Source organism: Gopherus flavomarginatus, chromosome 14, assembly GCF_025201925.1.
Source record: "Gopherus flavomarginatus isolate rGopFla2 chromosome 14, rGopFla2.mat.asm, whole genome shotgun sequence".
Lineage (NCBI taxonomy): Eukaryota > Metazoa > Chordata > Testudines > Testudinidae > Gopherus > Gopherus flavomarginatus.
Genome location: NC_066630.1, coordinates 30623827 through 30638726, shown reverse-complemented (window position 1 = coordinate 30638726; position 14900 = coordinate 30623827). Strand labels below are relative to the sequence as shown.

General features: G+C 41.4%; 1 protein-coding gene across 10 annotated transcripts in view; it reads left to right on the top strand.

Annotated features, from left to right (window-relative positions):
* Positions 1-14900, top strand: part of RPGRIP1L (RPGRIP1 like) — a 119280-nt gene that overhangs the window by 31872 nt on the left and 72508 nt on the right. For 9 of the 10 annotated variants that reach the window (XM_050922519.1, XM_050922517.1, XM_050922523.1 and 6 more), the window contains 3 exons: positions 598-671; positions 5240-5379; positions 14758-14864. In XM_050922519.1, coding sequence (XP_050778476.1) covers positions 598-671; positions 5240-5379; positions 14758-14864 — 321 coding nt within the window. Of the gene's footprint in view, positions 1-597; positions 672-5239; positions 5380-14757; positions 14865-14900 lie in introns of those variants that run through there. The other variant, XM_050922526.1, reaches the window with a different exon arrangement.

Below are 14900 nucleotides of genomic sequence, written 5' to 3'. Positions count from 1 at the left end.
TAAAAGGTTGGCTCATTATGAATTTATTGTTATAATGACAAAGCTTAAACTTAAAGAAACTCATCCCATATCTAATAACCTCTAAATTGTTATAATATATTTGGGAAGTTCTTAATTTTTTTAAATGTATAATGGCTTTAAAATTCTTATCTCCGTTCAATGGACATTTTGAAAGCAAGCAGTCAATAATATCTGTTTTTATTTGGCTGATTTCAAAACAAAATTAACTATACAGAAGCTAGCTAACACCATTCCTAGAACAGTACTAAGATCATCACAATTGTTAGTGCCGAAAACAAATCTTTTTGGCATAAACCACAATGTAATTAGATGCAGTTATTAAACACAGACCAGACTTGTTAATTTCATCTCCATAAACAACATGAAAAAAAGTAATTGTTGTCCAAGTGGAGATATATTTGTGGGGAGAAAAATATTATTTTTAGTCTTCTAAGAGATTATTACATACAATGCTGAATTAAAAAAATAAAAGCATGTTTCACAGGGTCTACAGATATTTGCTAATCACCTTTATAACTTCTTGTTTTTATTTTCTCCTGTGCTGTGCATTACATGTAGTTTTCTTCTTCATTTTAGTTGCAGGATAGAATTAATGACCTAGAAAAGGAGAGGGATCTTTTAAAGGAAAATTATGATAAACTATATAACAGGTAAATTATAAATGATTTTTTTAATGTCACTTGACTCCCTTTCTTGTTTCCTAGCTCCTCTTTTTTATATATGTAGACTTAACTATTTCTCACCCCAGTTCCTAGGGATTCTCTTATGCACAAGTGTACGTGGAAACTTATGCTGCCATGCCTGTGTTGCATCTATTTTGTTGACAAAGAAAGGGCTTGAGCCTCCAGGACTGTCAATCCAATGCTCTTCAAGTATTAAACTCATTTAAAAAAAAATCCATTAAAGGAACAGTCAGTAGTATAGGTCATATAATTTTGACCATCGAGGCAAGAGGTTCAGGAGTAGGTGTGGATTTACATTAGAAACAGTGTAAGTGACTGCTTTTTGAATTGTAAGGAAGCCATGTATCTCTGGACGTAGGATTCTGCAGATTAAATTTATTTTCTTGGATGATATTTTCTTGAATTACTCCTCCCATCCCTGCAGTAGAGGTGAAGTGAGGCTAATGTTTGTGACAGTTTTGGTGACATTTTCTTATTGTGTTTATTTTAATAGCAACTGTTTCCTTTATGCTGGTTCTACTTGAATCTTATGTGAAGGCTCTTGGAGATAATAGCCTGTGTAAATCCTGTCAGCAGTTTTTAAAATCACATAAATAAAATATTAAAATGCTAAATCTTCTGAACATGAAGCTTGATAAGGTGCAACTCAGTCTCTAATACAGAATAGAAAATTGAAATAATTAGTCAATTTGCAGAAGTTTAATGAGAAAAAAGTGATGTTTAAATAAACTTTTCATGAATTGAAGGCAACAGTCTTTTTCCTAATAGAAGGAGAACATGACCTTTTCTGTCCAGGTGGAACAATTAAAATAATCAGGGGCATATTGTAAAGTTAATTCGTTTCCTGGGGAAGTAACCAGAATGCTAGAAGTCTCTTTCTTTTTGCCCTCTCTCCTCTCCACCCCCAAATGACTTGTGTTTTGAACTTGTATTTTGCAGTTTGTCAACTTGGCAACTCTTAAAGGACCTCTGGGAAGTAAATACAATAACATCTGATATTATTTGCTGAGTTGTTGTTATATTTGTTACCTTCCTGCTAAAAAAGAAACAAAAAATGTAAATAGGTGAAAGCATTTGAGAACCGATTGTTTTAAGACTAAGTGGGTAATGACAGCTCTCTACGTGAAGAAGCTTTTATATATGGAAAGAATGGTTTTGTCATTTGTCTGTTGCTGAGGTTTGTTGTGGATTCCTCTGGCTTTTGAATAGTGAATTAATATTTCTTACGCCATAATTTCTCCTTTTCAATTATGCAAAGGAATAACTTTTAGTAAAGCAAAGCTTGTAATCTTATTTGAAGTTATCTCTTGCCTTGCAAGATTAAGTGAGGTAACTAAAAAGAACAGATCCTTAAAATAAACTGATAAATTAAAACATTACTTAACCATATCCCAGTAAACTGAAACTCCCAGTTAACTGCCACATGGTTATTCCTCCCTCCCTCAAATAACCCCTCTGTTCATCCATAACTTCATTTATCCAGTTGATTCCACTGTTCCTTCAAATATAAAGGATTATATTGTAGAGAGAAAGCCAATGAAGACAGGTAAATCTCCAGTGTAAATAAACTGGAAACAAATTGATTGTGCTATACCTTTCGTTCTATAGTTCCAGTGTTGTTACACATATGGATTGTGCCTATATTTACTGTTGTTGCTAGCAGTGGACATACCAAAGGGATGATATCATGATGTAGGAGCTAGAAAATAACAGACTCAACCCCTGCGTTCCTTACCCTATGCCTTATTCACAGAAACATCCTTTGAAGGCAGTGGGAGTTTTGCTGAAGCCAGGACTGCAGGCTTTGGCCCCAAGACTTTACAGAGAGCAAATATGAGTTTTAGAGAGACAAGATGGGTGAGGTAATATCTTTTATTGGACCAACTTCTGAGAGAGACAAGCTTTCTAGCTTCTGAAGAAGAGCTCTGCATAAACTTGAAAACATAAACGTTGGTCCAATAAATGATATTACCTTGCCCACCTTCTCTTTCTAATATCCTGGGACCAACATGGCTACCACCACACTGCGTACACAAGTATGAGTTTGTCAGTGAAGTCTTATTATTTAGGCAACATCCAAGAAAACCAGTTGCATGAATAACAGAGCTGTTGGGATTGTTTTCTTAGGCTCTTGTAATGCAGTTCTGGTCATGCACACAATCTATGCAGAGGAAATGGTTTCAGATGTGGCTTACCATTTATAGTTACCCAGATGGCTCCAAGTGTGGTGGAATATAGTAATTTCAAAAGAAATCCCACATAAATTCAAATGGAATGTAACACTAAATTTAGAGGGGAAGATAGCTGTGGACTGAATTCAGACTAACTTACACATATTAACATTAGCGTTATGTGGGCTTGGAAAGGACTGACTTCTAAATTTGTTCTTAATTTAAATAATCCAAATTCTGATATTACTGGCAGAACAACTACTGGTGATCTTTGTGCCGGTATGAAGGGTACTGGAGCATAGCATTTTTGACAACTGAAATAATGTGGACCTGTATTTTGTTATGTAGCAATTAAACAGCCGTAGTAATAGTGAATGTAGATGGAAACCTACATAGTAGCATACTCACAAAAACTTGCAATTTCTTCTTCTTCGGATGAGTGAAGATTAAGGACATATGACCTTTTTTGTTTAAGATTTAACCAGTTATAATTTATGCTGAAGTAATCCATTCTTCACATTAGTCAGTCAATCAAAACATGAATAATGTAAGTCTACGTGTTTCCCAAAATTGCTGGTACCATGGATTCAAGGAAACCTCTCCAAAGCTATAGTAATGAAGGGAAAAGTACACATTATTACTTATTTATATTACCATAACACTTAAATGCCCTAACCAAAATCAGTAATCCATTGTAAAAGCCACTCTGCAAACACAGAATCAGACAGGAAAACTTCAGGACAGAGACTATCTAAATAGACCAGACAGACTAGTGGTGGGAGCAGAATGAGAAGCACAGAGAGGTGGAAGTGTCTTGTTCAGAATCACAAAGCAAGTTAGTGTCAGAACCAGAACTAGAGCTCAAGTCTTCTGACTGTCCACTAGCCCAGTGTTTCTCAACCTTTTTGATACCAGGATTTCTGCTTTCCTAAACTCTCCCAGGGAAATCTCAGGGACCAACAAGAAGGCTGCCACGGACTGGCGCCAGTCCATGGACTGGTAGTTGAGAAACACTGAATAACTAGGCCACACTGCCTCTCAAATTCATTTCTTTGTAGAATATGTTAATAGCATTGAAAATTAACAAATGCTGAACATTTAACTTTTCACTTATTGCATTCTGGGAAAACATGAGATGTTCCCGAGTATCTTGGAATTATTTTAGTCAGCTAAAAAGTAGGGTCAAGATTTCATGTTACAATAATTCTTACTTCAATTCCTTATGCAAATCCTAATCCTGATTCATTAGATGTAAATTCACTTTTACTTTGTCACAGCCAATCTATTGAGGCATCCAATTTCCATTTCTGTTTAGGTATGGAAAGCAGAGCTGTGTGGGTTTGGGGGTTTTTTGCTTGTAGTTTTTGTTGCATACCTATTCCAGTTGGAATCAGCTTCTCCAAATCAGATTCATGAGGAGCTGCCTCATGTATTACTGTGGTTAAAGCACAGTTTCAGATTATTCACAAAAATGCAAACATTTTTTGCAATTTGCACTTTGGTAAATAAGCTGGTTTATGATTTGCTGAAGCCCAGGAGAACATTTTTAAGCCGATGAGTGCATTGTTAAATAATGATATGAACAGCACAAAGTAGCATTCATCTTGTGAACTATGCAAAAACACATAGCGTATATCTTTACATATTCTATCTTAACTGTGAATCATTTCATATGTTTACTCTTTCTTCATAATGAATAATTTTTTGTGATAATTTCAGAAATTCTAATTATGTGTCCCATCCCTGTACAGGTTTTCGGTTTAGAACCAAATAATGTGTTATGACAAAAATAGTTATTCTTATCCCCTAGACTTTGTTTTAGTAGGACACAAGACTATTTTGTGTAAGTGCCTCTTAATCAGAATCATTTTACAGTATGAGAACTGTTGTCACTTTATAGTCAATATTTCTTTGAACAGGCAACAGGACTTTAGACTCTCTATGCTTTGCAGATGTTAAAAGAGATCAGGTGAGTAATCACAGGTCTCTACATAAAGAGGTTTTGTATGCGGAAAGAATGGTTTTGTCAGTTATCTGTTTCTGAGGTTTGGAGTTGTGGATTCCCCTGGAATATGCATCTGAATTCCTTTCCTAGACCCACAAATGCTGCACACTGCCAACTTTTCTGACTTTGGAGCTCTAAATTAAGGCCAGTTCCTTTGCTCATCCCACAAACTCTTTCATGTTCTTTAACCGCAGCCTGAGAAAGGCGCCTTGGTTTCAACAGCAGCAGACCAGCATATGTTTACTTAATTCCTAAAACATGATGACAGTAGTCTCTGTGCCACTGAAAGCTTTTTTCTTTATTATTTTTATTGAAGTTGATTTTTAAAAGTTCTTCACATGCCACATGTTTTATTGCAGTGCCTTCAGTGTGAGCCATGAACAGCAATGGAAGTTAAAGGAACAGCAACTGAAATTACAAATTGCTCAACTTGAGACTGCCTTAAAGTCTGATTTAGCAGACAAAAGTGAAATCCTTGACAGAATGAAACTAGAAAGAGGTATATTTATAAATTAGCAGTCTTTTTCTCAGTGTGCTGCATGTGCAAGATTCTTCTGCCTTTCTCGTTCTAGTCAAGTATGCATGTCATAGAAAAGTTCAGTTCCTATAACTGGTGATTATGGGCCACACTTCAAGCCCTTGATTGAGCAAGGTGCTAAAACTCAAGACTAACTTTTAATCACATACATAATCCCATTAAAGTTAGGCATGTGCTTAACTATGTGCTGAATGCGGAAGCTATATCCATTGGGATTTTAAAATTGCATTAATGCTTTCACTTTAAGCCTGCTTTTTCTCTGGCTTCCTATTTACTGTCATCCTTCACTGTGATAACTTCTCTCTGACAAGAGGGCGTGTCTGACATTCCCTCCCAAAATATGAGCCGCCATTATTCAGATTCCACGCACTATTCTATGGTGTTAATATACCATACAATCATCTGGAGATTATACAGTTGTCTCTATTTCACCCTTCATGTGGCCAGCTATTTTTTATCTTCTCTGTAAACATTAATTTTTGTTCATAGCTGGGTACAAATCCAGTTACCACTCTATTTTTTAATTCTGATTTTCTGATCACCTTATCCAGTTAGCCTTTTTTCCTGTGAAGCAGTACATCATCTGATCCTTTAAGGTTGTCAGCAGGTCCAGTGACTTCAAAGCTAAGCAGGTGTGTAAGTGCTTTGCTGGATTGGAGCCAAAGAATTTGCAGCTTTGTTGATACCAGAATGGATAAAATACCTTGAGATAAAGTTACAAAACACTGATTCATATGTGTCTTTAGTTTATAAACTAACTGTTGGGAATCAGGGCTTTCTGATCAGTCTAAGGCAAAAGTACAGTGTGGTTGTCAAAACATGAAAGTGTATTGGTTAAGAAAGGTATGATGGCTAGAGATGACCTGCACATATGATATGTCTGCTAGTGTCTCCTATTGGCACTTATTCCAAGTGACAGGTTTCCACCTGCACTCTTCCCAGAATTGAATTCCATTTTTCACCACCCCACTTTTAACTGGATCACCAGGCTAAGGCAACCCGTGTTCTCACTATCTTGTCACAGTTATAGGGTGAGTGTAGGGTAAGTAGTGTCTTATACCCCCTTGCAGTCCATCACAAGTGACGCCCTCCCTCCCCCTCCCCCTTGACAGGTTCCATGATCTTCAACTCTGTGTGGGTGGAAGTTGGAACCTCAAAGTTATACCACTCTTAGACTGGATCCTAGGTGACAGCCCCATTGCCAACTGTGTTAATGAGATAAGTGCAGTAGGTATCTGGAAGACACAACTTTCTGGGTGCCTGTGACCCAGAAGCATATGTTGAGGCCAGGGACCTGCTGTTGCTTCTAGTACCGGGGTCACCAGACAGTAAGGACTTGGCACCACCGGTACTGAAGGGAGATAGAGAGGTCTCCGCTACCATCAGAATGGCACCGAGACCAATCTCATGAGGAAAACCGCATTTGATGGCCTCTCCACGGCACTGCTCACTGGCACCAGACGGCTCAGCACCTCCATGGTCTCCCTGTTCCTCTTCCATTTTCTCTTCGGAGTCAGAGGCAGAGTCTGTCTGTTCACACCATCGAGGCCTTTGGGATCGTCGGCATTGTTCCCCACGTCAGTCTTTTGCGGCTAGAACAGCTAGTGCCATGGCACACCAGGACACTTGGCTGATGGAACCATGGGGACTGGCACTGTATCAGTGACTGTTCTGGAGCCTGTGGGGGTTTCCACTGGACCAAGGCTCCAGTTTAAGATATTTTTGTTCTTTAGCCTCTGAGAGCCTAGTACTTCTGGTACTGCACCATGAAACCCCATAACCCACCTCCGGTACCAACCACGGGAACTGCAAAACCCGACACGGAGCAGCAGAAGCAGGCCCCTCCTGCAGCGGGCGGGGCAGAGACTGTTCTGGTACTGCTCACGCCACTACCTCCTTCTCACCTGATAAGGCATTGTTGGTGAAGGAGGTGTCTCCGATCTTCATGACCCACCAGGAGTTACTAAAGTGGGTGGCATCTAACTTAGACATTTAAGCAGAGGAGGTGAAGGAGTCTTGTGAGGGGTTCCTGGACATCCTAGTGACAGGTGGTACCTCAAGGATAGCCCTTCCCCTCCATGAGGCTATTATAAATCCTATAAAATCTCTGTGGCAAAATCCTGACACTAACCTCTGGCACCAGAAGGTGCTGCACCTAATTGGTTAGATGAATCTGGTTCAGAATCAGAAGTTGGCTTATATATGTGTCAGCCACATCACATTAGCCATCACTCCTCTCTGAGGGGTTTTCACCCCTGGTATCCAGTGGAAGCTCTGCATTGGCCTGCCACTAGAGACCTTTAGGCTGTAAGAAATTGGGTTCTGGGACAATACTACTGGCCATATTAGAACGCTGGGGGGTTTCCAACTGCCTCCTAATCATCTTTGCACCCTCCCTGCTCTACATCTTCCAGTAGGTATCACAGTCCTTCCTGTCGAGAGCCACAAAAAGCCACTCCTGATACCAGGCTCGGTACTGAACGTGAACAATCTGCTGCAATGTACTGCAAAATCCAAAGGTGCAAAGAAGCTTGATCTTTTGGGGAGGAAAGTTTATTTAACAGTGGGACTACAACTCTGTGTTGCTAATCTCAAAGAATTACTGGAGGGTTATTTCTCCCTCTGGGACAATGTTTTAAAATGTATGGACAAATTGCTAGAGAAGGTGAGGCAACAGTTGCTAGCTGTGATGGATGAGGGATTCTACTGCTTAAGCCATGGCATCAGCAACTACAATGCATAGATATTCATGGCTATCGATCATCTTCAGGAGGTCCAATGAATGATTCAGCATCTCCCTTTTGAGGGACAAATGCTTTTTCGCAGCAGATTGATGACAGGCTTCTTAGCCTTTTAATTATAGTGGAATTGAGATACACCTTTCAGTTTATTTCTGACCCTCTTCTCTGTCCCTTTTCAGGGACCACTCTCATGAAGGAGTTCTGCTTCAGGAGGTACAATTTCCCCTTTTGTTGGGAGTCATAGAAGAAGTTTCTCCTTTTCACAGAGGAAAGGGGTTTTAGTCTTACTACTTCCTAATCTAAAAAGTAAAGATTTCAGATCAATACTAAAGCTGAAGGAGCTCAACAGATATCTAAAGAAAATAAAGTTTTTCATGGTCACTCTGGCTTCCATGATCCCCTCCCTGGGTCCTGGCAACTGGTATCTTGCCATCAACTTAAAGGAGAGACATTTCCATGTAGCAATACATCAAAGCATCAGGAAATACATCAGTTTTATGGTCAACTGATCCCACTATCAGTTTGCAGTCCTGCCATTTGGCCTCTCTGCAGCTCAGTATGTTTTTACACAGCATGTGGATGTGTTCCTGAGGAAATTAGGAGCTCTAGTGTTCTGTACCTGAATGACTAGCTGGTGAGAGGCTGGTTCAAGAGCGAGGTACTGTCCAGCATGGCCATGATCCAAGCTACCTTTGGCGTGCTAAGATTGCTGATCAATGAAGAAAAGTCAATCCTCTTGTGTTCAGATAAGAATTTATAGGATCTGTTTTTGATTCTATGGAAGCCAGGGCGTTCCTCCCACAAACTGGATTCTAAACGATACTGGCCATTTGTTAGACCTGAAGGCCTATCTGCAGTGAAGCAGAGTGACCTCCCTCTGACACAGACAGGGAGGAATCACTCCCCACCTCCTGGTGGGCAAAGCCAGGCCAGGTCTGCCCCTTGGACTGGAAGCAGAGGGGCAGAGCAGGAAATATAAAAGGTGGGGCCTCCATCTTAGTTGAGGGCGAGCCAGCAAAGGAGTCAGACACTGCTGCTGCCTTGCTGCTTTCCCTGAGCTAGGGACTGAGCTGTGTCAATCCCATCTCTGAAGTAACACCCAGAGGAGCTGCTGCCTGGTGAGTATCTGGAGGTGCTGCTGCTCAGCAAGTAATCCAAGGAGCTGCTGGAGTCCACGGGACATGAGCAATGAAGCCCTACAACCAGGTAGGGGTAGAAAGTAAACCAGGAAAACCAGACATTAGTCCAGTTGTGTTTGCTGAAGCCATGGTCAGCGTGTTTTGGCAGGATCCCCACTGATCCAGTGGTGGTATTCCCCACCACTGTTAAGGTCCTGGGCTCTGACCCGGTGGAGTAGGGTGGGCCCAGGTCCCCATACCCACTGCTGCCAACCCCACCAACTTAGGCTAGATGGCCTGTGTTCATTTGCTATCTGCCCCAGCCAGGGAGCTGGACCATAGACTGCTTTTGCTCTGCCCCAGCCAGAGGACTGAGCTTGGCACTGTTTGCTGCCTGCTCCAGCCAGAGGGCAGGCTATAGACTCCTTACTGACTTACTTACATTGCTAATCCTCTGCTGATCGGCCCTTAGCTATTAAGTAGTGTAGTGAGGCGGAGTGGCCTCCTTCTGACGCATATGGGCACATATACTTATGTGGTTTGACATGCCAGGCTTTGTCTTAGGAAGCTGCAGGGCTGGTTGAGTTCTGTTTACTTCCCAAATTATCGTTCACTGCATATGGTGGTTTGAGTGCCCATATATTGGTGTCTTAGCCTCTCTTCACTGGTGGATAGACCTAGCCAATGTATGTGTAGGCATTCCATTTGCTTCTGCCTAACAGACTTTGACTTTATTTATAGACTGTTCTGCTCTTAGATTGGGGGGCCCACTTGGAATCTCTGTAGACTCAAGGGCTATGATCAGGTGGAAGATGTAGTTCTCCATACAAATATAAGATAGCTAAGAGCCATTCGTGTAGCTTGTCACACCTTCTTTCCTCATATCAAGGGAAGGGATTTACTAGTATTTATGGACAATACAGCAGCCATGTTCTGTGTGAACAGACAGAAAGGGGTCAGATGGACCCTTCTTTGCCAAGAGGCAATGCTACTCTGGAACTTTTGTATAAACTCAGTCCATCTCAAAGCTTCACACCTTCTGGCTGTCCAGAACAGTCTAGCAGATCCAACTGAGTAGGTCTTTCAAAAGTCACCACAAGTGGTTTCTGCCCAGATACAGTCAGTTCATTTTCTAACTGTGGGGAATTCCCCGTGTTGACCTGTATGCAATCTGCATCAACAGGAAGTTTCATCAATTGTATTCACGAGCAGGTTTCTCAGAGACTCACATACTTTAAGGTCAGAAGGAACCATTGTGATCATCTAATCCAGGGATGGGCAAACTTTTTGGCCCAAGGGCCACATTGGGGTTGCACAACTGTATAGAGGGCCGGGTAGGGAAGGTTGTACCTCCCTAAACAGCCTGGCCCCCACTCTCTATCTGCCCCCTCCCACTTCCTGCCCCTCACTGCCACCCTCAGAACCTCCAGCCCATCCAATCTCCCCTGCTCCTTGTCCCCTGACCGCCCCCTCCCCGGACTCCCACCCTCCTTATCCAACCCCCCTGCTCTCTGTCCCCTGACTGCCCTCCTGACCCCTATCCACATCCCCACCCCCGACAGGCCCCCCAGGACTCCCACTCCCAACCGTCCCTGTTTCCCATCCCCTGATCGCTCCCACAGAACCTCCGCCCCATCCAACCCTCCTCCCTCACTGCCCCCACAATCCTCCGCTCCCTTACCCAACCCCCCCATTCCCCGCCCCCTTACCAGCAGCAGGAGCTCGCAGCCGCAACACCCAGCAGAGCCAGCTGCGCTCCCCACACTGCCAAGTGGGAGCGGCGGGCCAGAGTACAGCCCACGCAGTGGCGTGGCTGTGGAGGAGGGGGTTAAATGTGGGAGGGGCTGGGGACTAGCCTCCCTGGATGGGAGCTTGGGGCTGGGCCGGCCCATAGGCCGTAGTTTGCCCACATCTTCTCTAATCTGACCTCTTGCCCATTGCAGGCCACAGAACCGCACCCAACCAGTCCTGTACACCCCTAATCTCCGGCTGAGTTACTGAAGTCCTCAAATCATGGTTTAAAGACTTCAAATTACAGAGAATTCATCTGCTCATAATCCAAGTTCTCTGACGGACACTTTCCTGTTGCTCTGGAAAGATAATCTCATGAATGCATATCCTTCAATTCCTCTCCTACTCAGAATGTTAAAAATCAAGCAGGACTATGCTTGAGTGATGCTTATAGCATTGACAGAGCCTCACCAGCATTGGTTTTGTACTCTGCTGAGCCTGTCAGCCAGGGCTCTATTGACGCTACTACTAGACCCAGACCTGACCTCACATGACTATAGTTGCCTTCTCCATAGCAGTCTAGAGGCCCTTCACCTTACAGCCTGGATGCTCCATGGTTAACAGCTCAGAAGAAGATCTGTTCAAAACATCCTTTGAATAATAGGAAGCTGCCTATTAGGAACTCTTATCCATCAAAATTGAAGAGAGTCTCCATCTAGTCTCAGCAAAAAGGGGTTTCCCCAGTCCAGGCTTCAATACAATATGAGCTGAAGTTTTTGTTATACCTGAAACAACAAACTCTTGCCATTAGTTCCATCAGTGTTCACCTAGCAGCTATCTCAGGTTTTCACCCTCCAAGTGATGATTGCTCTCTTTTCTATAATCCCATGTCAATTGAGTTTTTGAAGGTTATGGACCAGTTAGGATCCTCTACTTGGGGATACTTAAAACTAGTGTTAGCAAAATTAATGAGTCCTCCCTTTGAACTGCTGGCCAGCTGTTCATTGCCCCATTCTCAGTAAAGGTAGCCTTTTTGATGGGCAATTACCTTGGCTACGAGAGTAGGTGAATTGAGAGCTATGGTATCTGTCCCACCATATACAGTCTTCTGTAATGACAAGGTGTACTTCTGCCTTCATCCAGTTTCTCGCCAAAGTGATTTCTCACTTCACATTTACCTACTTTCTTCCCTAAGCTTCATGCTCAAAAAGGAGAGGAGAAATTCCACACACTGGATGCTGGAAAAGTGTTAGCATTCTGCTTGGACTGGACTACGTTGTTTAGATTGTCCTCAAACTATTTGTGGCACTTGTGGCAGGATGAAGGGTCTTCCAGTCTCATCTCAAAGATCCATTGGCCGGGAACAGCAGACCGCAGCCACTGGGAGTTGCAGGGGGCCATGTCTGTGGACAGTCAACGTAAATAAAATATCTCACAGCCCTCCAGCAGATTACCCTGATGGGCCGTGTGACGAAGGTTGCCGACCTCTGGATCAGCATAATGTGTATATTGATTACAGCCAAGGATATTAGAACAAAAGGACTATGAAAATTGTTTGTTTTGCCAAAACATTCTCCTGCAAGCTGTTAAATAATTCTGTGTCAGAAGGACATAATTTTGAAAAATTAAAATATTGAATACAAGACTGTTGCAATTGGCAGAAGCTGCTGATTATTGCTAATTCAGAAGTAAGGAGTGAGTCTGAGAAATGGCTTAGGTTTGTTCCATGAGATTCTGTTCAGATTTGGGTGAGAGAACCTTTTTTCATAAATTCATAGATTCCAAGACCAGAATGGACCATTCTGATCATGTAGACTGACTTCCCGTATAACGCATAGAATGTCCCCAAAATAATTCCGAGAGCATATCTTTTGAAAATTACCTCTTCCTTTCTATCACTTGCATTGTTCAGGAAAATTTTGGCAGCCTGACAAAGTAATAAGGGAATGGAACATTAACATTCTAATGTAAGGGTGGGCTCTTACTGATACTGAAGTAATAATAGTGCACACACTGCACAAGGAATCCATGGAGTAGACAGTCTCTCCAGGAGGGTGGGAGAGACCTGGGCTGGGCACTCTCCCAACAACCCTCCCTTCACCCCCAGAACAGTCTCACTTGCCCAAACCCGTCCTTTGGGAGTGCCATATGGCATATTTCTTAACTCAAGTGCTTGACTTTGCAACCTAAATGATATTGATTTAACTTCATTTGTTTGTATGTAATTAGTATATAAGGGCTTGAAAAGTCCTCTCACCCACTTTCATGAGGTGGATCTTTCCTGACCACGTGTTACCTGCAAGTTTAAGCTTTTGATTAAGAAAGATAATGTTTCCATTGTGAAGATAACCATCTAAGCAGTAATCCAAATGTAAATTGATGCAATGATGTCGTCTAAAGTCTACGGAGACAGCTCATGTCACAGCTTATGTTAGGGGGAAGGAGGCCTATGTGCTGCTGCTGTTGCTATTAGTGCAGCCACCGCCACAGGAGGAGTCTATGCTTTCTACATAGTGGTAGAGAATTAAACCATTGTTAGTGGTTCTGTATTACAATTGAAAGTGAGTGTTTTGTAGCAGGAGGGAGTATGTTTGGCCATTATGATTTTTGGGTTAAAAGGCCTATCAGCTGAGGTGGCTGTGTATAGGAAAGTTGATTTAGCTGATGAGTTCTCTTAATTTTAGTGATTGTGTCATATAAATACAGAATAAAAAGTAGTTTAATGCCAGTATTTGAAACCTTCAGAACTAGAAACTCTGGTATCCACTGAGTTTAGTCCTCAGAACTAAAAAGCAACTCTGTAAATATAGATAAGCTATGGAGCATATCTTGAGGTTAACAGAAAAGGTCTTAACATTAAGAAGGTGTCAGAGACTATTTTCTTGAAAGGAGAAGGATATACTGTCAACTAAATGTGTAGAGTTTTATCCAATCAACTCCTATTTGTACAAATGGGAATTGCAAAAGCTAATGCTTGCACATCAAGTTGACTGTGTATCTCTAACCAGTAAAATGAATTTATAATATTACAGCAAAGGATGAGGGAATATAATTTTGGGATCCTCAATAGATAGTCAAGGGAGGAGGAATACACATTATAGAAAACATTACAATAAACTAAAGAGAGTGGTAGACATTTTCTACATCTGTGTCTCAGGAACCTCAGTAATTTGGAAAAGATTTAAATTTAGGACTGGTCTATATTAGAGAAGTTGCACTGGTAGAACTAAATTGAATTAAAATCATTTGGCCTAATCCTGAAGTTTCTTTACTTCATCCTTACTGATGCAAAATTCCTTTTAAAGCTTGCTAGCTATTGATATGGATTTAATTGCATGTTAGTGGGTAATTTTGGGAAATCTCTAACCCCATGCCAGATGAATTAATGGTTGACTAAGGATATTACACAAAAATGGTTGAAAATGCTTAGTGTGATGATGTTCAAGGTTTCTCTGTATTTTAAAAAGAAGCATATTGAATGTAGATTTTTTTTTAATGCATTGAGTTGAGCTTTAATGTCAGTAAGAACAACCCTCCCTATATTAATTCCAACTACCAGGTCAAGAAAACCAATGTTCAATGTTGTCTTGCAACTAGCTAAGACAATATGACTTGCTACATATAAGGAATAGGGGGCAAATATTTAAAAATGCGTTTATTATATAGAAGTAGATTTGAAAATCAGTATCACAACTTTTTGAGTTACATTGGATTAAATGGAGTATGGTGTTTGTTTTTTGTTTAATAAGACCAAAATGAGAAGCTGACCCAAGAGAACAAAGAACTACAATTGCATTATCTGGAACACAAGCAACAGCTAGATGAACTGAAAAATCGCATGAAGTTTTTCACCAAGGTAAACTTTTTTCTGTTTAGAAAATGACCAAAAAAA